At 32.8% G+C, this 23,923-nt stretch overlaps 2 protein-coding genes across 4 annotated transcripts; both read left to right on the top strand.

Moving 5' to 3' along the window:
• Window positions 1–15,907: 15,907 nt before the first annotated feature.
• Window positions 15,908–19,784, top strand: LOC107422402 (putative disease resistance protein RGA1). 2 transcript variants are annotated; one of them, XM_060815813.1, is made up of 4 exons: window positions 15,908–16,348; window positions 17,663–19,345; window positions 19,465–19,517; window positions 19,660–19,784. In XM_060815813.1, coding segments are annotated over exons 1-4 (2,016 nt in total). In that variant the 5' UTR covers window positions 15,908–16,069; the 3' UTR covers window positions 19,661–19,784. The 2 variants fall into 2 exon arrangements, with proteins under 2 accessions (XP_060671796.1, XP_048333625.2); XM_048477668.2 differs by having other exon boundaries at window positions 15,908–19,345.
• LOC107422381 (uncharacterized) lies at window positions 19,738–23,916 on the top strand. 2 transcript variants are annotated; one of them, XM_016031817.4, is made up of 2 exons: window positions 19,738–19,852; window positions 21,680–23,916. In XM_016031817.4, exon 2 carries the CDS (start codon window positions 21,724–21,726, stop codon window positions 23,785–23,787), a length of 2,064 nt encoding a protein of 687 aa, XP_015887303.1. In that variant the 5' UTR covers window positions 19,738–19,852; window positions 21,680–21,723; the 3' UTR covers window positions 23,788–23,916. The 2 variants fall into 2 exon arrangements, with proteins under 2 accessions (XP_015887303.1, XP_015887304.1); XM_016031818.4 differs by lacking the exon at window positions 19,738–19,852 and having other exon boundaries at window positions 21,405–22,374; window positions 22,459–23,916.
• The last annotated feature ends 7 nt before the right edge of the window (window positions 23,917–23,923 follow it).

Raw genomic sequence — 23,923 nt, forward strand, 5'->3', positions numbered from 1 at the left:
CTTAAATTAAAGCAAAATTAAAAAGGTCTAAAGGAATTTCGACGTTCATGTTAACAAAATAGGAAAAATTTAATTTAACCCCTTTCACTTTTATCTTAATATGATTAAAACTACTATTCATATTCAGAACTGATACATAAGTTTTTTTCAATTAATTTTTATAATTAAAATTTATAAATATAATTATAACAATACTCACAAAGCATTTGAATGAAATTTACTGTAACAAAATACAAGGAGTGAATAAGTTGTAAAACACGGTCATTGTCAATGAAATTTTAAAATTTCAGTTTTTAACAAGTTTGTATATCAAATTTTGAAGCCCATTTTGGCCTATAATGTCCAACCCATGCAAAGGTGGGTCCTTGAACTGATAATGTCATGGATCAACCATGTATTGTATTTGATAAAACGAATAGCTCTAATGGTAAAGCACTCCTATTTGTGTCTATGAATACAAAAATTCAAATCATGAAAAAGAAAAATTTTAGATAGTTTGTAAATTAGGTTAATTATTAAATAAAAAAATAAATAAAATCATGTATCGTACTTTTCAATAATAATTAATAATTAATAATAATAACAAGGCCAAATTACAATTCCCTCCATTAGGTTTGCCCTAATTACATGTTAGGGCCACCATATTCAGAATGTATCAGAAACCAACCCTACCGTTTTTGTACTTAAAAAGTCTAAAAGATAATAATAATAAAACCATGTTTTCCTTCCCCTCCCATTCTTCTTTCCTCACTGTGGATATCTTTTCTTTCTCCCCCCTCAAAGCCCTCTTTCTTTCCCACCCAAAACCACATGTGCAACCATAATATTTGCTCAAGCTTTTATTTATTGATTTCTTTTCTTTTCTTTTCTTTTATTTTTTTTTGAGAAACACCGGAGGGTTTTAATCTCTTTGGGGCCACCAATATTCTTTTGTTTTTGTTGTTTCCTTTCTTCCTTCGCCTCCCACACTTTGATCTATCTTCGAAAACAAAAACAAGCTTGAGAGAAGACACGTCTATGGCTACCCATTGGAGGTTTTTGGTTTGGGTTTTATTAGGTTTAGGAATTGGCAGTATTTCCTGTGTTTTTCACCTTTTATATATATAAGTTTGTAGTTTTCCTCTTGAACAGGTCGACTGATTGGAGTTTCATGGCTGTTTATTTGCAAAATATTTTAGATATGTAAAATATGGAGAGTTTTGAATTGAATTATGGTGATGAGGCGAGGTTGAGGTTGCCGAAATTAAAATTGCAATTGGAACTTTGTTCAAACTTCAGATCTGGACGCAATGATTTTTTCTTCCCAAAAAAAGTAGAAAAATCTCATTTACTTTGTATCTTCTGTAAATTTGATATTAAAAATATTGAATACAAAAACTGTTAGGTTAATAAGAAACAATTTTTCGCTCCAATTATAATAGTTTTATTAGATTAATAATTAATTTGTACTTTGATATTTATCCATTTGATTTAAAAACATTGCATGCTATTAATAAGCATATTGATAATGTTAATTGATAAGATTTCAACCGCATTTTATTATTGATGAAGTTAATTAAAATTAATTTTCAAAAAACAAAAAAAAGTTATGTAGGTGGCTAATAGCTTTTATTACATGTTGAGAGTTAATGAGAAATAAAAATAAAATAGAAATAATTTAGGAAAATAATGTAAAATTAAAATTTATTATTAACTTTTTTTATTTAAAAAAAATATTCCACGTGGTAAGTATTAATGTTATTATTATTATTTTTTTATTGAACATGACAAGTATTATTAAGTTCTTTATTAGCGAATCATACAAATAAGAGTAACAAACAGTTAATATGGAAGGTCAATAAATTATTTACCAAAAAAACAAAGTCAACAAATTTTAAAATATATATTATAAAATGTGATAAATTAGGAATAGTGATATCTTATAATTTTTTTTTAATTAATATATGCTTTCATTTTTTGGAATTGTTTCATAAAAAAATGAACAATCTAAGAGTGTATTCAATTTCAAATTTAAAAATTTTTGAAACCATTTAGAAGTTTAAAAGTATTTGATTTAAATTTTAAAAAAATATACACAAGTTCCATGATATTTAAGTCAAATTTTAATAGATTTTATAAAAATTTATTAAAATTTAGATGTATTCAATTAAGAGTTTATATAATTCTTTTAAAATCTAGTAGTATTCAACAAATCATTAATTTTAAAAAATATTAAAAACTGATAGATTTTAATGGATTTGAAATGATTTTAATAGTGAAATTGTGAAAAAAATTGTTAATATGAAATCCAACATTAATCCCAAAGATTTTGTTAGATTCTTATGAAATCTATGAAATTCTATATCAATCCATCAAATTTTTTAAATCTATAACTCATTTTAAATCCATTAAACTCTAATTGGATACACCTTTATAAGTATTTTAACAAAAAGTTACCTTTAAATAGGGCAAAATTGACATTTGAGTAGTCAAACCATGACATTTAACACCATTTGAGCATGAAGTGATAATTGTATGAAATGATGGTAGTTACATATAATTATACCAAAATTAAAGGGTTCATTAGAAATTTGCCCCACTAATAATAATAATAAGTATTTGTAAAATGTATATTTTGTTTTTGAAGATCATCAACTATGCAATTCAAGTTGATGGTTTTTACATTTACGTATTATTCTTTGAATTTTTAGTTCGAATTCAATTCTCCAGTAGCCATCCACCCAACCATACGGTTCTTAATTAAGACATACTAATGGAATTCTCCAGGTTACTCTTTCAAGTACAATTAATTTTTTAATTTTATTTTTATCGTTTACAATAATAACTTTTTTTTTTAATAACATTTATAGAAATGGCACACATTCCTGATAGTACAAATTGTTGTTTGGCAAATAATGTGTCAATATAATATTGAAAAGAAAATATTTATCAAATTTAATTACCAAATGATATGTATAAAAATATTATTTATTGAATTATTTATATAATTTAAATGGATAAATGCATTAAAAATAAATTAATTAAATATTATCACATTATTTGATAAATAAATTTGATGAATATTTAAAAATTTTAGTAATATTTAAAAATATATTTATATAAACCGAAAATGGAATAGATAAATTTAATTCAATGCTAACAACAAAAATATTGATAAATATTTTACCTCATAAATTGATAAATAAAATTTATAAACAGATATCAAAGTAATGAACAATGAGTTTTTTTTTTTTAAATAAAATTTTGCATATAATAATAAATAATAGAGATGGTACAAGACTATTTGATATATTTATTTAATTTTATTTTAATTCGTCTTGTTAGTATTTTTTTCTTTTTCTTTTTCAATTTTTTAAAAATATTTCAAGGATGATAGTATTAAAGTTTAATATTTATGTATACGTTATTTGCCTATTTGTTAATATTTGTTAATTTGTCTGATGTCATAAATGTTCAACAATACTTATGGTATGATAAAAATGAATAAATAAAAATAATAAAAAACTTGTGCTTATGGTATGGTTGTTCTACTAAAATAAATTATATTATTCACCAAAATAGTAAAATAAGTTATATGAAAAAAAAAATTAAATCATTAGAATTCCATAAAAATCTGTTAAAGCTTATAATATAAATCTCACAAACTCTATTAAATTCTATATAGGATTCTGATAAAATCCATATGAAGTCTATAGAATTCTAAAGAAATCCATGAATTCTATTAAACATAATAATTCTTTTAAAATTTATCAAACTCTTAATTGAATATATTCCCTAAAAGTTCCAAATTATATTTTTTATCTTATACTCCTAGTATTGTTGAGGTGGACAAAGTTGTATGTATTTTAAGGATGATGTTGGCATTGATATTAGTCAAAAGACCAAGGGAGTTTTGAGTTTTAGAAAAGAAGATTTATTCATTCTTATTATAATTGTTCATGTTCAAGATGTTGATTATCTGACTGTGAAGGAACCAATAGTTAGGAAGAACGTATTAATGAAGGACATGGTGTTAGTATACACATTGTTGATGATCATGTGCCTTATAAGAAGGTTACAAAAGGTTTATAGACCTATTATATAAATATATATATATATATATATGATGATTAGGTTACAAAATGTTCACAGAAATATTATATAAATATATATATATATATATATATACACGATGACTCTATAGTTTATTTGAAAGAATATGAATTTCATTTATAAGCAATGAATTGGATCAAATCACTTATTAAGACTCCATAAGCAGTTTACAATGTAACTCTTGGTCAAACAGAATGAATGATGAGATGACATCCATGGTATAGAGTAAGGTTTTTTTTTGGAATATGATTGAATTGCCATAAGGATGTATACTTATTGGTTTCATATGGATTTTTTTTTCTTCTTTTGTAGACCAAGTATGGGTCTAAAAAGCGAAAGGCATAGGACTTGACATATGCCTGAAGTGTTTATCCAAGGAAATTGATTATTTATTTTTGCCAATGGAATATTTTGCGATCCTTGCAGCGATTATGTGATTTATTTTAATTTGGATTTACATTAGATAAATGTTAGAACAGGTTTTCTAAATGGACATTTGTATGAGAGCATTTATAAGGTTCAACCAGTTGGCGTCCAAAATGTAAGAAATGAACATTTGATTTGTATGTTCAATAAGCTATTTTATGGATTGAGTAATTCTCAAGATGGTGACATTTCATGTTTGATGATGATGTGGTCACAAAAATCATTTATTTCTAAAGAATATGGTAAATTTGTGCATACATTGAGGGTCACTAAGAGCAACTTGATATTCATGATTTGTATGTGATGACATGCTATTTGCATCCAATAATTCTGACTGTGATCAGTGGCGGCAGTTTTATATTTACGTTTTGATATGCTGATGACATGTAATTTATATCCAATAATTCTAACCTATTGGTAAAGAGCAAAAATGAATGTTATTGATCCATTTTGGTATGTATGACCTTAGAAGGCCAATGTATTTTGGAGACAACGTTTTATTTAAAGATATGGCCATGGTGTCTCAAAGAACCTATGTTGGTAAAATTTTGAAAAGGTTATGCACAATAATTCTCCTAATAAGGCTTCAGTAGTGACAAGTGAGAAACTATCTAAGGATTGGTGCCCCTAGAATGAAATTGAGAAGAGATCAAATGGGTCTTCTATTATTCATTTGTTGTATAGAGTTTGATATATCATATATACTTAAATTTGCACACAATTTGATAGTGCTTAGTTGTTGGTATGCTTTAGAGATACTTGAATGATCCCAGATATACGTATGTTGGGAAGAGCTAAAAAGGTTCAAAGGTACTTTGAAGGTACATAGAACTACATTTTGAGGTATTGGCAAACCCACTCGACGTAATTGGATATTATGTTTCTGATTATGTTGGCTGTGTTGATAATTTTTAAATCCATTAGTGGATATGTTTGTTTCATGACATGGGGAGCTGTGTCTTAGAAAGTTTTCAAGCATACTATTATAGGGTCCATGGTTGTAGAGGCAAAGTATATATTGTTTGTTTTGAGGTAACTGTCGTTGACTATGGAGTTTTGTATATGTTTTAGGAGTTGTTAACACCATTGAGGCCAATAAAGATGTACTGTGATAATTTCATAGTGATGACTTTCTCCAAATTGTTAAGAGTACATTTGGGCAAAAACACATCATTGTGTAATTATATAAAATGAAGGAGAAAGTAATAAAGAGAAAAAAGCCTTTTTTTTTTTTTTGTTGAGTACACACCTAGTTACAACATGTAGGCAAATTCACTAACCAAGTGCTTATTTGCAGTTATTTTTTTAGGAGTATACCTCAAATCGGAGTGCTAAGCAGTTGAGATTGCATTGGGGTAGTGAGAATATCATAATCTACATTGTTTAACATGATGTTGACTTGTATTGCCTTGTTGAGCAATATATGTATGGAAGTGGATCATGATTATGTATAAGATGTGTGCACACATGTTATTTATTGGCTTCTGGATACAAAATTGTTTGAGACATTTGGTATTTGTATATGTGTATGGTTGATCCACTAGGATTGATGAAAATCTTTGTCACTTAGACTGTGCATATGGTTGTACCTCTTAGTATGCTATATGCATGGTTGAAATGATGATGATTATTGTTTGAGATTTATTGCTTCTAAATCTCAAGACCTAGGTTATGTATACTGTTGTACCTTATCAGTACACTATATGCTTAACTGAGTTGGTCATATTTTGATGTGAGAGATTCTCTGGTAAGTGAGTATTTGTTTATGTTTTTTATTATGCCATACAAGTGGAAGAATGCTAAAAATAATTATGTGGACTAGGCATAATCAGGTTAAATCACTTACTGGGCTTTGATGTTCCAATAATGGAATTTTATACTTTTATTTAACTAACATGGCAATGAAGCCTATTGGGATCACACTCTCTTTATTCTTTGGTTGGCCTATCTGACTAAAGGGACCTTATATCTTTCTCATGGCTTAATTATAAATCTTAACAGGTTTATGGACCCATCTCTATTTTATAAATATATTATTTATTATTATTTTAGCGTGTGTTATAAAAGAGATATGGTTATTGTTTTAGAGTTGTTGTACTATTATTATTGTTTTGACCTATGAGAAAGAGACGAGGTTGAGAGAAATATCTCTATGGCGGCCTCTTGCATACTCGCTGTTTGTTTATTATTTTGCAGGTCACATAACATGTAGAGATCCATAACAAAAAGTATGGAGCAAACTAATAGGTATATTCCAAATCCTACTATTATATGCTATTGAGTGATATGAGTTTTAGAGGGATAATAAATTGATCCTCTGCATTTATATATGTTTATCTCATAATAGATTTATAAAAGTCTATGTAGAGTCTCATTCACGGGTCTACGTTCATCATGTGGTACTTGAACATAGTCATGAGCTAGGTCTAGAAAAGGTGCATTGAAGTATATGCAAGAAAAGTGGGAGTTGTTGAGTGCATATAGGACGTGAAGGGAAAGATCAGATAGGATCTATGATACATTAAGCTCTCACATCCAACTGATAGAAAAGTGCTAGGGCATGAAAATCCAATATCAGGTGTGAATTTCGTTTTTATGACTGATAGGGTTGCTTTATGATGCTAGCAGACACAATTGAGATAGCCAGTTAGTTTGAATTAAATTTGAAACTTCTAAAGTGTCCTTTTCTGGTTTTTTTTCCTATGGGCTTGTGATAAGGACATATTCTGCAAGAGAAAAAGGCTCTTCTTTGGAAAATTAAGCAATAGGGATGGTCATTTTCTATTCCATGATGTTGGCTATTCGTCAGGTGAAAATTTGTTCCCTCATCTTGGAAAAAATTAATTGTTAATTTGTAAGGGAAAAATCCGACTTGTTTTATTGGTGGGATGATTTTACAAGGTGTTGTAGTTCTACCATTCTAATTGCAGAAATCTTTTTCCAGAATAGTAATCCATAGGCTGGGCACTGCATTTGTATTCTGCATGCTTATATACATTTTAGTACCTGTAACCGATACCAGCTATATGATACTCATATGACAATCGTCCCTTAAATGTTAATAAGATATCTAATATATATGAAGATAGACTCTTATATTAAGTGTCTATAGAAGATGAACTTCTGGAGAAGTCATTGACCAGTGTTCTTTACAGTAGTTAGCCAAGCACTATCAACATAATTCTAAATCTAAATGGATGGACTAAGGACTATCGAAGAACTTAGGATACAAATCTGAAGTTGAGACCTTTGTGTTTACACCTAGATGTGCATGTTGCCACTCATGATTATGTGCATATGCATGGCAATTTGTAGGTTTTAACATCAGTTAGCATTTTGCTTTTCGACATGCTTATATACCTAAGGAAATTTATTTGTTGTTTACTTGATGTAAATGCATTTTTTAAGGTTAAATGCAAACCGATTATGATTTTGAGTGGTTATCATTTTCTGTATACTTTTCTTTTATGAATTATATACAATTTATTTCTAACTCTTATTATTTTTATCTATTTGGCAAGTAGTTGGTTCACTCTTTTGATTTCTCTGAGGGAAATACTTAAAAAATGTGTAAATGACATTCATATGATCTTCAGTAATAACAAATGTAGTCTAAGATGCTTTGAATTCTGCCATGTTGGACTTGTGAAATCTGGAATGGTGATTAGGCTAGGAACTGGAAGGACCTTATCTCTCATTGTAGAGGAGCTTAGAAAACTAATTAGAGAAGGTAAGGTGTGAGTCCCCTAATGATCTTCATAGCTTTTTCTTGTCTTTATGCTATATACAATTGACCTTGCAAGGGCATAATCTAGAGGTTCAAACTAAGGAAAATTCTTAGAGGTTAAAATAATTTTTTTTTTTTTCTTAAGGTGTACACCTTTGCTTGGATGTTCACCTCCAAATATGATATTCATATGTGGTCTGCTGATTGTTCTGTGTGTAAGGGGTTTTGAAAGTCAATTGCACATTTTGATTAAACTTGTGAAGCAAAGTATTTAGCCCCTTGACAGAAACAAAAAAACTAATGAATTAACAGCATAAACTCCTCTTTATGGAGGGAGTTTTCTTTTCCCCCTTTTTGTGAGGGGGGTGGTCAGTGCACCATATTTTTGAAAGATAATTGTATGCAATTCGCAAGTATTGCAAATGGTATGTTAATAAATCATAACTATTTTTGAAGATAGGATATTGCTTGCTTTCATAAATGATATTTTTATAGTTAAAAGAATGTGTATGTTTGAACATGAATATCAGTATCCTGAACTAATATTTTCTTGCACCCGAAGCTTTCTCAACCTCAAGATCTTAGTGCAGCTGACTAGTTTGTTCAATTGTGCCTACAAAGTAATCTCAAAAGTCCTTGGTGAATCAATTGAAGGATCACCTTGGCAAAATTGTATTAGATAATCAAGATGCTTTTGTAGGTGGTAGACAGATCTAGGATAATACTTTTGTGGCTCAAGAGATGTTTCACTTTTCTCAAAAGAAGGAGATGGATAAGCTCGGTTATATGGCCTTTAAAACAGGCATGTCAAAGGCCTATGACAAGTGGAATGGGACTTTTTTGGAACTCCTTATGGTTCGCATGGGTTTCAATTCCTACTGGGTGCAATTGGTGATGCAATGCATGAAGACAGTTTCTTGCAAGTCAATAGGCAACCTCATACTCATTTTCTTTCGGAAAGAGGCCTGAGGTAAGTGGATTCCCTATCCCCTTATTTGTTCATTTTAATTGCCAAATCGCTGTCAATGGTTTTGAGTAAGCAAGCGAGCAATGGTTCTTTGTGTCACATTAAGCTGTTTGTTCCCTTCTATTTCCCATTTGTTTTTCGCTGATAATAGCTTATTTTTCTTTCTAGCTACAAAATCTAATTGTGTTGATCTCAAAACTTGTTTGGATGCCTACTGTTGTGCATCAGACAATGCATTAAATACCAAAATGAAGTGCCTTCTTTAGTTCTAATTCTCAAGAGCATGTTAAGGATGACATTTGCAATATCTTGGGAGTTTCAATGTCAGGTTCAGACAAATACTTGGGTCTTCCATCCTATTGAGGTCATTCAAAATGAAGACTTTTGATAAGTTTGGTAGAAAGAGTGGAAAATAAACTAGATGGCTGGAAATCGAGACTTTTCTCTAGTGCAGGAAACTAGGTGTTGATTAAGGCGGTCTTTCAGTCTATCCCGACATATACAGTATCGGTAATTAAGTTACCATAAAGGATTTGGAAGGATCTTTCCACGGCAACTTGTCATTTTGGTGGAGTAAATGTGATGGGAACTACTGGGTGCACTGGACAAGCAGAGAAGAGTTGGTTAGATCAAAGGCAAAAAGGTGATTGGGCTTTAGGGATCTGAGCTTGTTTAACTTGGCTCTACTGGCTAAGCAAGCCTGGTTCTTTCAGAAGAATCTACACTCACTTGGGTGAGGTTCTTTTTGGAATTTACTTATTTAACTCCTCTTTTTTCGCAGCTGGGATCTTCTGCCTCTATTTCTTGAAAGAGTCTTCTTCATGGACGGGATATGTTCATGAGGCATGCCAAATGGAAAGTGCGCAATGGTAAACTAATTGACCTCTGGAATGACAAATGGCAACCAAGTCTATTAATTGGAAATATTTTAAGAATCAATCAATTTCAAAGCTTTTTGACTTAATGATAAAGGACCAAGGAAAGTGGAATCTCACAAGGCTAAATGAGTTATTTCCAAGCTAGGTGGTACACGATTCCAAGTACGAACCAAGATGATGAACTCATGTGGCCTTTCTCATCCAACGGCTCTCATACCACCGCTTATTAGATGATGGCATGGGATCTCTCATAATGAGGGCTTCCTCTTCCAACTAACCTAGTTCCTCACTGTGGAAAAGATGTGGAGCCTTGAGGTGGCTCCAAAAGTTCTGCATTTTATGCGGAAGGTTATGCACAACTTGATTCCAACAAAAGCAAACTTGTTTCGGAGGCATGTTGGCAGGACTTCCTATGTTTGATTTGCAAATCTGAATGGGAAACCATGGGCCATTTGTTTTTGAGATGCATTTGGACCAAATTGGTTTGGTTTGGTTTGAGTTGGAGTTTGGATTTTGAGTCAATCCCAATTACTAGAACCAATTTTTGCAATGGTGTAATGATATTTTCCAACAGTTATTGGAAGTTAAGAATAGTGATCCTAACCAAGTTGGATATTTATGCTATCTTTATTGGTACATTTGGAAGTCTCGAAATAAATATGTGCATGGGGTGTGGAAGTAAAACCAATTAAAACTTTGAAGTTTGCGTCTGTTAGTGTATCTCGAATTTGTGGGGCTCAGGTTCATCAAGAACAAATGGGCCCTCTCCCTAAAGAGGCTGACTCAGCAAGGGTCAACCCCATATGAAATGGGAGGCGCCTTCTTATGGTCTTATCAAAATAAACAATGATGGTGCTTTTAAAAGGGGTAACTGGATTTTTGTCTAAAGATTGGAAGGTCATCCGACAGCTGGATAGCTGGACATTACGTAATTCTTAAAGGAAACAATCCTCTTACTATAGAAGATCAATCAGTTTACCATGCCCTTCTAACAGCTCAAGGAATGGGTTTTATTAACACTATCATGGAGATAGATTATGCTATTCTTCATAAAGCTATGAAGTCAAATTCATCTAAATGTGCATCGCATATGAAAACCATGATCTAAGATATCATCAAGAATTGTGAAAATTTCTCTAACATTAGTTTCAGTTAAGTTTCTAGAGTGTGTAATAAAAGTGCATATTGGATTGCAAAAAGTGCCCTAAAGGGGAATTTGCCTCCCAATTGAATTCCTTCAAACCCACCCGCACTAGTTTCTCTTTTGTTTTCCGATTCCCTGAGTTAATAAAAGTTTTTTTTGTTAATAAAAAAATTATAATATACTATTCTTAATGGATTTCAAAGTGGTAATGATCTATTGACATATTGAATTTTCAAAATGTAACACTCCGTCCCAAACTACATGGAATTCTTGCAGGTTGACCGAGGTTGACCGTTGACCGAGTGGGTCAAAAAGTTGACTTTTTGTTCCAGGGAAAATTTCTAGTTGACCGTCATATCGTAGCGAAGTACATGATGCCCCGAGTTCTTAGACTAGTAGCACGTTGAAAACGGAGCTACAGTTTGAAAGTTATGGGCAAAATAAGTCGAGAGCCAAACTGTCCAAAGGTGCCAGGAGTTGACTTTTTATGGTTGTAGAATTTTATTTTGACTTTTGTATGGTTGTAAAATACTCGTTGATACGAGTTCATAGACTAGCGGCACGCTTAAATTGGACATCAGGTTAAAAAGTAATGGATATGCGAAATTTTTCGAATACCGTAATATTTTAATATATTTGGCTTGAGTGAACAGTGTGTGCCACATGTCGTAATTTCAGCTAATCCCATGAGTAAACAGTGTCACCCATGGGTGGCTTTTATTCAGACAAAAATGCAGGAGCCGGTGGAAGGAGAGAGAAAGAGGGGAGGAGAGAGAGAGAGAGACCTAGAGAGAGAAACTGACTGGCCACCGCCACTTAGCCATTTTTCGGCCACCCTTTCCTCACACGCGCCACCCCACCTTGAAGACCACCTAAAAACCAGCAGGCCAGCCAAAAACCACGGTCAACCGACCGTCGATGCGCCGGGATCGAGGCTTTTTCTGGCGACGGTGCCGATTTCTTCAAACCCCGATTTCTCCCTATTCTGGCCACCGTTTGCCTCACCGCCAGTCCCATTGAGTTACCCATCATCAGATCTACCTTTCCCCCCAAAATCATGGCCAGTGCCCATCGGACGCACCCCGGCGGTGTTGGTTCCGGTGACCACAGTGGGTCGCCGGGAAAATTGACTTTCCGGTGAGTTTCCGACTGCACCACCCCTCTTTTCCCACTAATTCCGATCCTCTGAACTCAAATCCGGTGTCCCCTTTCCTTAAATCTCAACGGATTGTGAGAATCGAGGGTCTAAAATCCGTGAGCTTTCCGGCGAGATTCCGGTCACCTTGGGTCCGATCTCCGGGGAGTAAGACCAGATTCGTAATCGTCGTCACTCAAGCTTCGATTCGGTATATTACTCATCAATTTTGGTTGTCATTTGTGTTCGCTTCCCGGGTACCCATTTGGGAGTTACCCGATTAAAATATTAAAATAATTAGTTTTGTGTATTGTGAATATTTTAGGTGCACGTGTGGGTAGTGGAGTTAATCCTAGGAGGATTTCGATTGATACACGTGCTTGAGGTGAATGATCCACCTTTAAAACTATTTTGGGGTGATTAATTATATTTATTTTGTGTTAATTTGATATCTAGAATTATGCTCATGTGGTGGAATTTAAATATAATTGTGAAAAAAAATATATTATTATATATATATATATACCCATTGATGCTAAATGAAAGTTTGGATTATTAAGAAATTCTCGATTATTATTATTGTGATTTAATTGTATTTATTACGTATGAGCAATGTGTTTTCATTAATTAATTGTATTTGGATTTTAATATTATTTTTGGGCATGATTTGATATTTAAATATTTCAAGGAAAATATTGGTTTAAGTTGGTGGTTTCAAATTTTATAATTATGCCCATGGAACATTATTGGATTGATTTTATGATTTGGGGAAAATTTATTTGTATATTGTTATTGGTGGATTTATGTTGGAAATGTTAAAGAAAAATGTGGGAGGTTGAGTTCGAAAAATGGTATAATTTCCACGGTGAATTTTGAAAAAAATTATGTATTATTTTTTATAATAAAATTTAGTTATTTGTTTTAGACGCACTCATACAGTACTGGTGTTCTGTACTGTATATGTAGATGAGCGCGTAAGTTATAATGTCTCCCATGAGTTGCCATTGGACCGTGGGTAGACAAGTTTTATATAGTGCACATAAGCCGCTCCCCTCCATGGCCGGGATGACGGTTTAAGCAGCGGCACTGTCAGTACGCCGAAGCGACTGTATGCAAGTTTCTCTCTTTAACCTTCCGCCGAACGATGCTCGGGACGCTGGGTATCGTAGGGCATCACTGGCATATAGTGTGGTGCGTCAAGTATTAATTTTCAGACAGAAATTTCAAATCCTAAAGGTTTTAAAATCATATTTAAATTAAATGTATTTAATTTGTTTTATTATCTAATTATAATCATTTAAATTATATTTTTCACATTGTTTAATTTAGTTTATTAAATCAAATTTTATGAACTATATATTGAATTTTTTTTTTCCTGTATGTTACATTTCTTTTATGCAAGTATTCTAAATTTATTTTATTATATTTCATTACTTTTTATTTGTATTTGGATTATTTAAATTTTTATTAAATTAATGATTCCTTGATTTTTGGAGCATTAAATATTGGGTTTTGCAAAATGTTTTAAAAGGAAAACCTTTCCAATGGAGTGAATAGTGAGGATTTTGAGAGAAATATTATTTTCAAATAATTATTATTTAATTACTTATTTATTCCTAATTAATCAAATGTGCCATAATAATTGTTGTTTTATAATTGTACAGTAGATAAGGTCATTCACTGAGATGATTAGCATCTCATATTTTTTAAATTCCGTTCCCCTAGGTACAAGGATTGATAGACGTTCTTCCGAAGCGAACCTAATCTCCGTCGCTGTCGTAATTCGAGAAGTTATCTTTGTTTTCATTTATTTCAATTGTAATATTTCTTCCATTCTTGTTGTATAATTTCTATACTTAATAGTACTTTATGAAGTTCTGTATACTTCTTAGACGTTTATGTATTAATTATGCACTAATTTCTTATTATTCATTTGGAGTGCTGCAAATATATGGAATTAAATTGTAGTAATGTGGGAGGAATAAGGGGATGTATATAGAAGTGTATTTTCAATGCAGAAAATTTGTGGTAAGTCCAATCCTTAGGGGAGGTTCTGCCGGATTTTCCATTGGAAGGTCCGGTAGGGTCTCCCTGGGATCAGGGCTTGTCTAGGATTCCGGTGAGAAATTTTGGATGAGTCCTGACACAAAAGATAATTTATTATCAACCCAACGTGTTATAACTTATTGCTAGATTTGAAATTCATTACAACTAGAGAATGAAAAATTTAGCCAAATAATATTTGAACACTTAGAGGTGTATTTATTGTATTTTTACCAATGGACCAAATCTATTAACATTAACTTATTAATAAAGAAAAGCTTTTTTTTTTACAACTTAAAAAAAAAAATTATACGATATCGTTTTTTACACACTATAATTTAAATATATAAAAAAATATAAAATAATTTTATACCATATTTTTAATATTTAAAATACTCATAATTCATAAAGTATTAACCAAGCAAAAAAAATATATATTTTTTTTTCACAAATTGCTTACAAATCAAACACCACTCTATAAAAACTCTTCACAATGCTTTTATAGGAAATTTATAGACATAAAAATTTTACAAAATTTTTCTTTCCGGTTAGAATATTTTTGGACAATAAAAATATGTATTCATTCGAATATTTGGTTTCAAAATTATAAACATCTCTAAAGATATTTTGCAGTATATTTTTGAACATATTTATGATATTCAGTGATATATTTATGAACATATTTGAAATATTCCTATCGGAAGATATTCAATCACATATTTTTGAATGCTTTTAAAGTATTCAGTCGTATATTTGTAAATACATCTGAAGTATTAATATATAAAATATCCGATTGCATACGTCTAAATGTATTTTAATATTCAATCACATATATTTCTGAATACGTTTAAAATGTTAAATTATATAATTTTAAACACAAATAAAATTTCGAATAGAACAAATATAAATTTATAATGAAAATTTTATTTAACAGTACAATTAAAATTTGTCATTAATAAATTACTTTTTAAAAATAATCAAATTAATAATTATCACTAATGATAATCCTCAAATTTTAAATTAAAATTAGATGATGAAATTCCTTTTTGGGGCCATTTATGAAAGAACTTAATTGTTAGATTCAAAACGGAAGACTAGTAGGCTACCATGGGACCTGACCCATGTGCTCGTAGGCATTAAAATAAATAAATAAATAAATAAAAGTTAAAAAGTATAATAATTACAATTTCTGGAGTATCGAAGGCTTTATCCTATTCCTGGTTATGTTTTTATTTTATTTTATTTTATTTTTCTCTCGTTAGCTCTCAGTATCAAATATTTCTTTCGGCCCCCATAAAATTATTAATAAATTTTAAAGGAGCACAGCCATCCATGCCACCGGGTCAAAATTTGGTAGCAGGATTGGAATGACCAACATCTAAAATTTGTCTCTTTTTGTATGACCTGGTAAACACGATTAATTACTTTTACTGAAAATTAATAAAACTAAACAAGTAGATTATTGGTGCAGAATTTTTTATTATTATGTTTTTGGGTCAACACTGCATTGCAAAGTGTGGAAACATTTTCGCATGAATAAATTATTGAGAGACCAGTGGAAGAAACTCCGTCCATCCACTGCAACTCAAAATTTTCACCTTCGCAAATCCATAAATATCGGGGAAAAAAAAAAAAAGAAAAAAAAAAAAAAGGAGCCATGGCAGAACTAGAAACCTTTAGTATTGCAGACAGGATAGTTGGGAAGTTAGCTTCTGTAGCAGTGCGAGAGCTTGCAATCTTCTCAGGCATGGAGGACCAGATTTCAGAATTAGTAGGTACCATTTCAACAATCAAAGATGTACTTCTTGATGCTGAGGAGCAACAGGTTGATAATCATCAAATCAAAAGCTGGCTTGAGAGGGTTGAAGATGTAGTTTATGATGCTGATGACTTTGTGGACTACTTCTCCACCGAAGCTATGGCCAAGCTCCTCCAGGTACGCACTTTCTTCTCATGGCCAAGCCAACTTGTGCTTCGTCACAAAATGGGTCGTAGAATAAAACAGATTAATGGAAAACTACATGCCATTGATTCGGATAGGAATAGAATGGATTTGGATTTGGGGGTGTTTTATGAGGAACCTTTGGTTGTCACTAAAAGTAGTTACAGGGCTCACGCTTTTGTAAGTCAAGGAGAAGTATTTGGAAGGGAACGTGATAGGGAGGCCATCTTGAAACTTTTGTTGGATCCCAAAGTTGAAGAAGAAGAGAATGTGTGTGCTGTAGCCATAGTGGGTTTAGCAGGAGTAGGAAAAACCACACTTGCTCAATTTGTGTATAATGATGACAAGGTTCGAAGACATTTTGATTTAAGAATGTGGGTCAGTGTTTCGCAAGATTTTGATGTCGGATTACTTGTTGAAAAAATCATTAAATCTGCATATGATGTGAATACAGAAAATCTAGAGATGGATCAATTGCAGAAGGAGCTTCGAAAAATAATAAATGGAAAACGATACCTTCTTGTACTCGATGCCGTTTGGAATGTGGATGGTGAATCATGGCTAAACTTGAAAAGGTTGTTGTCAGATGGAGCACAAGGGGGTAGAATAATAATAACAACTCGTTATTTAGCTGCTGCAACAGTTGCAAGTAAAATGGAGCCTTATTTTTTACAGATGCTAGATGAAGATGCTTCATGGGCTCTGTTTGAAGAAGTTGCTTTCAAGAAAGGACAAGGGCCAAAAACCCCCAACATTGTGGCAATTGGAAAGGATATTGTGAATAAGTGTGGAGGAAATCCTCTTACAATTAGGACAATAGGAAGTATGTTGTACTTTAAGGATTCGGAAAGAGAATGGTACTCCTTCTCGAAGATGGAATTTACAAGAGTACCACAACAAGAGAATGGTATTATTCAAACACTTAAACTTAGCTTCGATTCTCTTCCTTCACATTTGAAACATTGTTTTGCCTATTGTCGTATATTTCCTAAAGAGTGTGAAATTGATGTGCAAACCTTGATAAATCTTTGGATGGCACAAGGATTTATTTATTCATCAGAACCTAGGCGGTGTATGGAAGATATAGGCTATGGGTATTTTAAACAATTAACTTGGAGGTCATTTTTTCAAGATATTCAAAGAGATAAGCATGGCATAATCACAAAGTGCAAAATGCATGGTCTCATTCATGATCTTGCAATCTTGGTAGCTGGAAAGAGGTGCAGCATGTTGTCATTAAATAAAGATAATATTGATACAAAAGCTCACCACTTGTCATTTAATTTTCATTTGGATTCACACTGGCAGATTCCAACTTCATTGGTTCAAGCAAAAAGGACTAGAACAATTCTCTTATCAAATCAATCACAGCAGTGGGAAACAGAAGGGAGATCAAGTAAATCAATCTGTGGTAACATGGTTTTAGGTTGTAAGACATTACGTGTGTTGGACCTGCATAATTCAGGGATTAATATAGTGCCACCTTCTATTGGAAAGTTGAAGTATTTGAGATATCTTGATCTTTCTCGTAATATAAATATCAAAACACTGCCCAGTTCTATTACTAAGTTGTACCATTTGCAGACTCTGAAACTCAATTGTTGTCAGAGACTTAAAGAATTGCCAAGAGATATTAAGAAGCTAATCAACCTCAGAAATCTGGAGATTGATGGGTGTTACGGTCTTACTCATATGCCATGTGGATTGGGCCAATTGACTGATCTGAGGACATTATCTGAATTTTTATTAAGCAAGAGGAAAGATCTTGACTCGAGGCATAAAGGTGGACTGGATGAACTGAAGAATCTAAACAACTTAAGAGGAGAGTTGAGGATTAAGAATTTAAGACATGGGGCAGACTATGAGGTTGCAAACTTGGAGAAAAAACGGCTTAAGTCCTTAATACTAATTTGGGATAATGATGGAGAGGCAATGAAGGCCGTTGCCAATGGCTATGTTCAATGTTCAAAGCAGGAAGGGAAAGTTGATTCTTATTTAATGTCATTAAATGGCCTTAAGCCACATATAAGTCTTAAAGAATTATCTTTATCTGCTTATGGGGGTATCCAGTTTCCAGATTGGTTTTCTTCGCTTACAAATCTTGTTAGACTTTCGTTATGGGGATGTAAGAAATGTCAATATATACCACCACTGCATCAGTTTTCTTCTCTTCAAGTATTGACATTGGGTGAGCTGACTAATCTGGAATATGTTTCAGAATATGAAAATAACCTGTTGTCATCGACAGAAACATTGCCATCCCTAAGGGAGCTTCGGCTCACAGGTTTGCCTAACCTGAGGGGATGGTGGAGATTTGAAAAAAAGGAAGGTGTAGATGATATTTCTTCTTCCACAAAAGCAACAATTCTGTCGACAGCAGAGAGTTATCAGCCTATATTTCCTTGTCTTTCAAAGTTGAGTATTGAGAACTGCCCCGAGCTGGATTCTATGCCGCACTACCCATATTTAGACGAGGTGCTTCAGCTGAATAACAGTAGTGTGAAGCCTTTGCAGCAAACTATGGCCATGAGCATGGCAGGACAGCAGATCCCAACAACAACAGATGAAGCTTCATCCTCGACGATTTCTCATGCTTCAGTGCCAAGTACTTCCACTTTCTTTCCTCTCTCTAAACTGAGGAATCTGTGTCTTGTTGACATAATGGAACTTGACATTTCCAATGGTGATGTAATTATATGGGAAGCTTTTGAAAGCCTCAAGTTTTTGACATTTGATCATCTTCCACAACTAGAGACTCTCCCTGAAGGGCTTCAAGAAGTTAACAGCCTGCAAGAACTCCATATACGGCGCTGTAATAATTTGAAGGCCATTCCTGATTGGATCATAAAGCTCAAGTCACTTAAGAAACTTGCTATTCGGCTATTGCCCAATCTGACATCATTGCCTGTAGAATTATATGGCCACACCTCTTCACAAAAGTTGGAGATTGAGGATTGTCCTAAGATTGCTCAAAAGGCTAATCATGTCCAGGTATATATATATATATATATATATATATGTACATAACTTGTCGATTTATCAATATCTGGTGTTTTTCCATTATTAATGTTTTAATGAGTTCTCAGCTTTTCAAATTTTCATGCTTGCAGGATCTAATCATGAAATTTTTAACAACTTCCGAACCTCTAAGGATTATGCAATAGTAAGTACAATGCAGGGTCCTTAATGACATGAAGCTTTTTTGCGTCCTTAATGACATGAAGCTATTTTGTTGTTCATTGATGATTGCATAAATAACTTCTAAATTTAACTTTGTATTTTTCTGTTTCGTGCCATATATTTAGATCATTGCGTGAAGAAGTGCCAAGTTCAAGGCAAACAGATGGTGGTTGGGCATGCTTATATCTGATTTCTGTATATATATATATATATATAGTTTTTTTTTTTTTTTTTTTTTTTTTTTTTCCCTTCCCTTCTTCCGTTGGGTCTCTAAAAGATCATCCTTTGGCGCGGTGCGTGACAGCTTTGTACGTTTAGGTAATGCCACTACAAAAACTGGGCCTTTATTTATTTATTTATTTAAGGTCATGAAACTTTTTCGTTTTCCTTTTTTCCTTTTCTCTTTTCATATAAATATATATATATATATATTGGGGGTTGGAGATTTGAAATTAAAATTAGGCTTTTTTTAGATGAGAAAGAGTGGACTTTGCTACTGTAGGCTCGGCTAGAGACTTGGTCATGACACCATAATCATAATTATGTTAGTACATATATACTTGCGTTTGGTGAAAAAATTATTAAATTTTATATTAGCTTTTGTCTACTGAACATTTGCCAAATTAATATACATTTTTGGACATAATTAACTGAAGTGTGGAAGATTCGAAATCATTCATTGTTGGAGGAAACAATGACCACATAATATTTGACTTCTAAAAGTTTGATTAACAAATTAGAGTATCTTACGATCTTTGTAATACAGAGATAGAACGGCTTGCAATTTATGGAAAATGAATGTTTACTTGAAGGGCTTACACTTTACCATGAAATGAATGTTTGTTTGATGGACACTCATTCAAAAATCGATTTTTTATGATTTTGATTAATTTTTAATTGATTAATAATGTACATATTATTTTTTTCTAAAAAAAAAAAAGAATAACTATTGATGTGTATTTGTCAAATAAACTAGTTCAAGTGGTATATCCTTTGCATCTATATTCATGAAATTCCATTGGAAATGCTCTCAATAATTCAATCAGATCCGGCAAAGCTCTTTTTTTTTTTTTTTTTTTTTTTCCTCCTAAAATGTTAGATTAGAAATCTGCAATCTTCCATTATATTTATAAAAAAATAAAAAAAAGGCCTTTCATTGTATCTTAAACATTTTCCAACGTTTACTGTACTATTATCCGAATATCATTCTCCCTGGTAGCTGGCACTCTCTCACAAACCTTTTTCCGCTCTATCTTCTTACAATTAATTAATCAATTAATTTAGACTAAGCTTCATCTTGTTCTCACAATGCTAGCTGCCTTTCCATTGTTCGAAATTTACCTCTAGCATGAAATGGAGATTTTAAAGCTCAGAGAGGCAGGCAGCTATATTTATTAATACAGATATTTTATAAGACAAACAGTCTATAGCATTTTATTATTTTTAAAGTACAAGTCTAATGTTCTTCTTTTTTTTTTTTTTTTTTTTTTTTTGCAAAACAAGTCCAGGTTTTAAATTAGTTTTATTGTAATATCAAAAAAATTTTATTTTATTCATTTTCGCTTTTTTTGTTTTTGGTCAACTACTTTTAAGGTCCTAGGTCCTTTTTTTTTTTTTTTTTTTTTTTTTTTTCTTTTAAAGTTACCAAAAGCAAAAAGAGTAAGTCTTTGTTTTTCTTGTTTTTAAAAGTCTAAGTCAATGGGACCATCTTATAAGTCTATTGGATTGGCACGATATGATTGGATTCTGGTAATGTCATATGCGCTGTCTGCGACTCACTTGGACAGGTCAATAATTGGGGTAGAGCTGCCATACTCTATTTTTTTAAGGGTTTCTTCAGACAATAATAAATGAGGACTACCTCTTTTTATCCTTTTTTTTTTTTTTTTCTTTTTTCTTTTTTTAAGGTTGGCCTTCATTTCCAGTGGAAGGGGGCATTTTCCTTCAGCTTTGCTATTTCTCATTGTTAACTAACTGTATTTATTTATTTATTTGTTTATTTATTATTATTATTATTATTATTTTCTTTTAACATTTTAAACTAAAAATCTAGATGCCATGGTAAACCAAAGGTTTTAAGTCAATTGACAAGTAACATTTTTCTTTCCCTCTCCAGTGTCTTTCTTATTTGTTTTATTTTTGTAGACTTACTTGCAGATTTTGTTTTGCTCACGAAAGAAGCTGTATAAATGGAGTTACCAATTCCCAACAAGTTGAAGAAGCTGTGGGACATATGGGATCTTCGGGTGTGTATCCTCATAAGCCTCTTCCTACAGGTATTTCTACTTCTAGTTGCTCCTTTCAGGCAAACAACCAGTCGCACATTTGTTATCATGTCAATATGGTCTGCTTATTTGCTGGCCGACTGGGTGGCTGCTGTTTCTATTGGACTAATCACCAAAAGCCAGACCGACCATTCCCTTGATCCACACACAGAAAACCTACACATTTTTGCGTTTTGGGCATCCTTTCTTTTGATTCATCTCGGTGGGCCTGATAGCATTACCTCTTTCTCAATCGAGGATAATGAATTATGGCTCAGGCACTTGTTTAGTCTCATTTTACAGGTTGTGGCTGTTGCTTATAGCTTCTTTCTTACACTTCCTAAAAACAATCTACAACTGCCAACTATGCTTGTGTTCTTTGTTGGAATTATCAAGTTCTCTGAGAGAATAGCGGCTTTATATCTTGCAAGTTTGGACCGTTTTGGTTCCACTGTGTTGCCGGAGCCAAACCCTGGTCCTGACTACAGAGATGCCGTGGCAACATATGCTGCTTCAATGGGGTTGATGGATCAAGCATCAGAGATAACGATGACGACGACCACGACCATGACAAACGTTGGGAATTCTTTGAATCCTAAATTTGCCATTGTTGACGAAAAGGTATTTTCAGAATCTTCTGATGAGACAAAATTCCTGCAGGTAGCACACTCGCTCTTCGAAACCTTCAAGGGACTTATTGTTGGCTTCCTTCTCAGTTCCAAAGACCGAGAATCAAGCCGGAATACTTTTCTCCATTTAGAAGCTTCTGAGGCTTTTAGATTGATGGAGTACGAGCTGAGCTTCATGTACCAACTTCTCCATACCAAAGTTGTCATGATGCGTTGCGTGTTCGGTTACATACTCAGGATTATCAGTTTCTGTTTCCTAATTGGTGCTTTGATATCGTTTTCATTTTCTTTGGTCGATGATCCTAAGTTTAGTAAGTTTAGTATCTATCTTACTTACTCATTGCTTGTAGTAGCCATTTTTCTAGATATTTTTTCTGGCCTCAAGCTCATTTTCTCTAAATGGACAATTATTTTCCTAAAGGATGGGTGGATAGAATATATTCCCCAAAGAGTTTTGAAATATTTGAAAAGAGAAAGGTGGTCGGGCTCAATGTCACAGTACAATGTCATAGGATATTGTCTCGATGAACGTCCAAAATGGCTATACAGTTTGTTTAGCTATCTCCACCTTAAGGGATTTCTAGAGACAATGAAAATCTTGAGGCATTCTTCTTCAGAGACAGTGACGGAGAAATTAAAGAGCTTTATTTTCAATGAGCTGAAAATAAAATCTCAAACAGCTAGCACTTTAAGAGATGCCATTGAAGCGTGTTCGCAAAGAGGCGAGTGGGCTCTCCTACGTGCTCCTAGCTACATCAAACTAAAATGGAGTATTGGAGAGTTTCAATATGCGGAAAGTCTTCTCCTCTGGCACTTAGCAACTGAACTCTGTTACAGCACCATTAAGGAAGATGATAGCAATGAAAGAACAATTTGCAAGCTCCTTTCGGATTACATGTTCTATCTTCTGGTTGCGAAGCCTACAATGCTGGCACCGGTTCTTGGAAATTGGCAAGTGGTATTCCGAGACACATGTGCAGAGGCTAACAGATTTTTCGATGAATTCTCAATATCAGATCAGAAACAAGTATGTGAAATGCTTATTTCTGTAGAAACCAATTTCAGAGCTACAACTGTGAAGGGAAATAGAAGCAAATCTGTATTGTTTGATGCTTGTGTTCTTGCACATCAGCTTCAAAATATGAATTGGCAAGAAAGGTGGAAGGTGATGGTGCTGGTGTGGACCGAGCTGTTTTGCTACGCTGCCATAAATTGTAGGCCGATTGTACATGCTCAGCAACCAAGTAGGGGTGGTGAGTTTCTGACTTTCACTTGGTTGCTGATGAACCATTTGGGATTGGGAACTCAATTCTATGAGCAAGAACAGCAAGCTGGGAAAAAGTTTATGCCTATCATGTAAATTCATCAGGCAGGGTTAATTTTTTTTAGTTTAATATTTATGCATTTTATAATTAATCTTTTAGGTAGTTATAGCTTACAGCTTGTTGTGCACCTTTTTAAATTTCAATTTTGTTGTGTGTTTCTGTTATTTTTCC

This window comes from Ziziphus jujuba, chromosome 3, assembly GCF_031755915.1.
Source record: "Ziziphus jujuba cultivar Dongzao chromosome 3, ASM3175591v1".
Lineage (NCBI taxonomy): Eukaryota > Viridiplantae > Streptophyta > Magnoliopsida > Rosales > Rhamnaceae > Ziziphus > Ziziphus jujuba.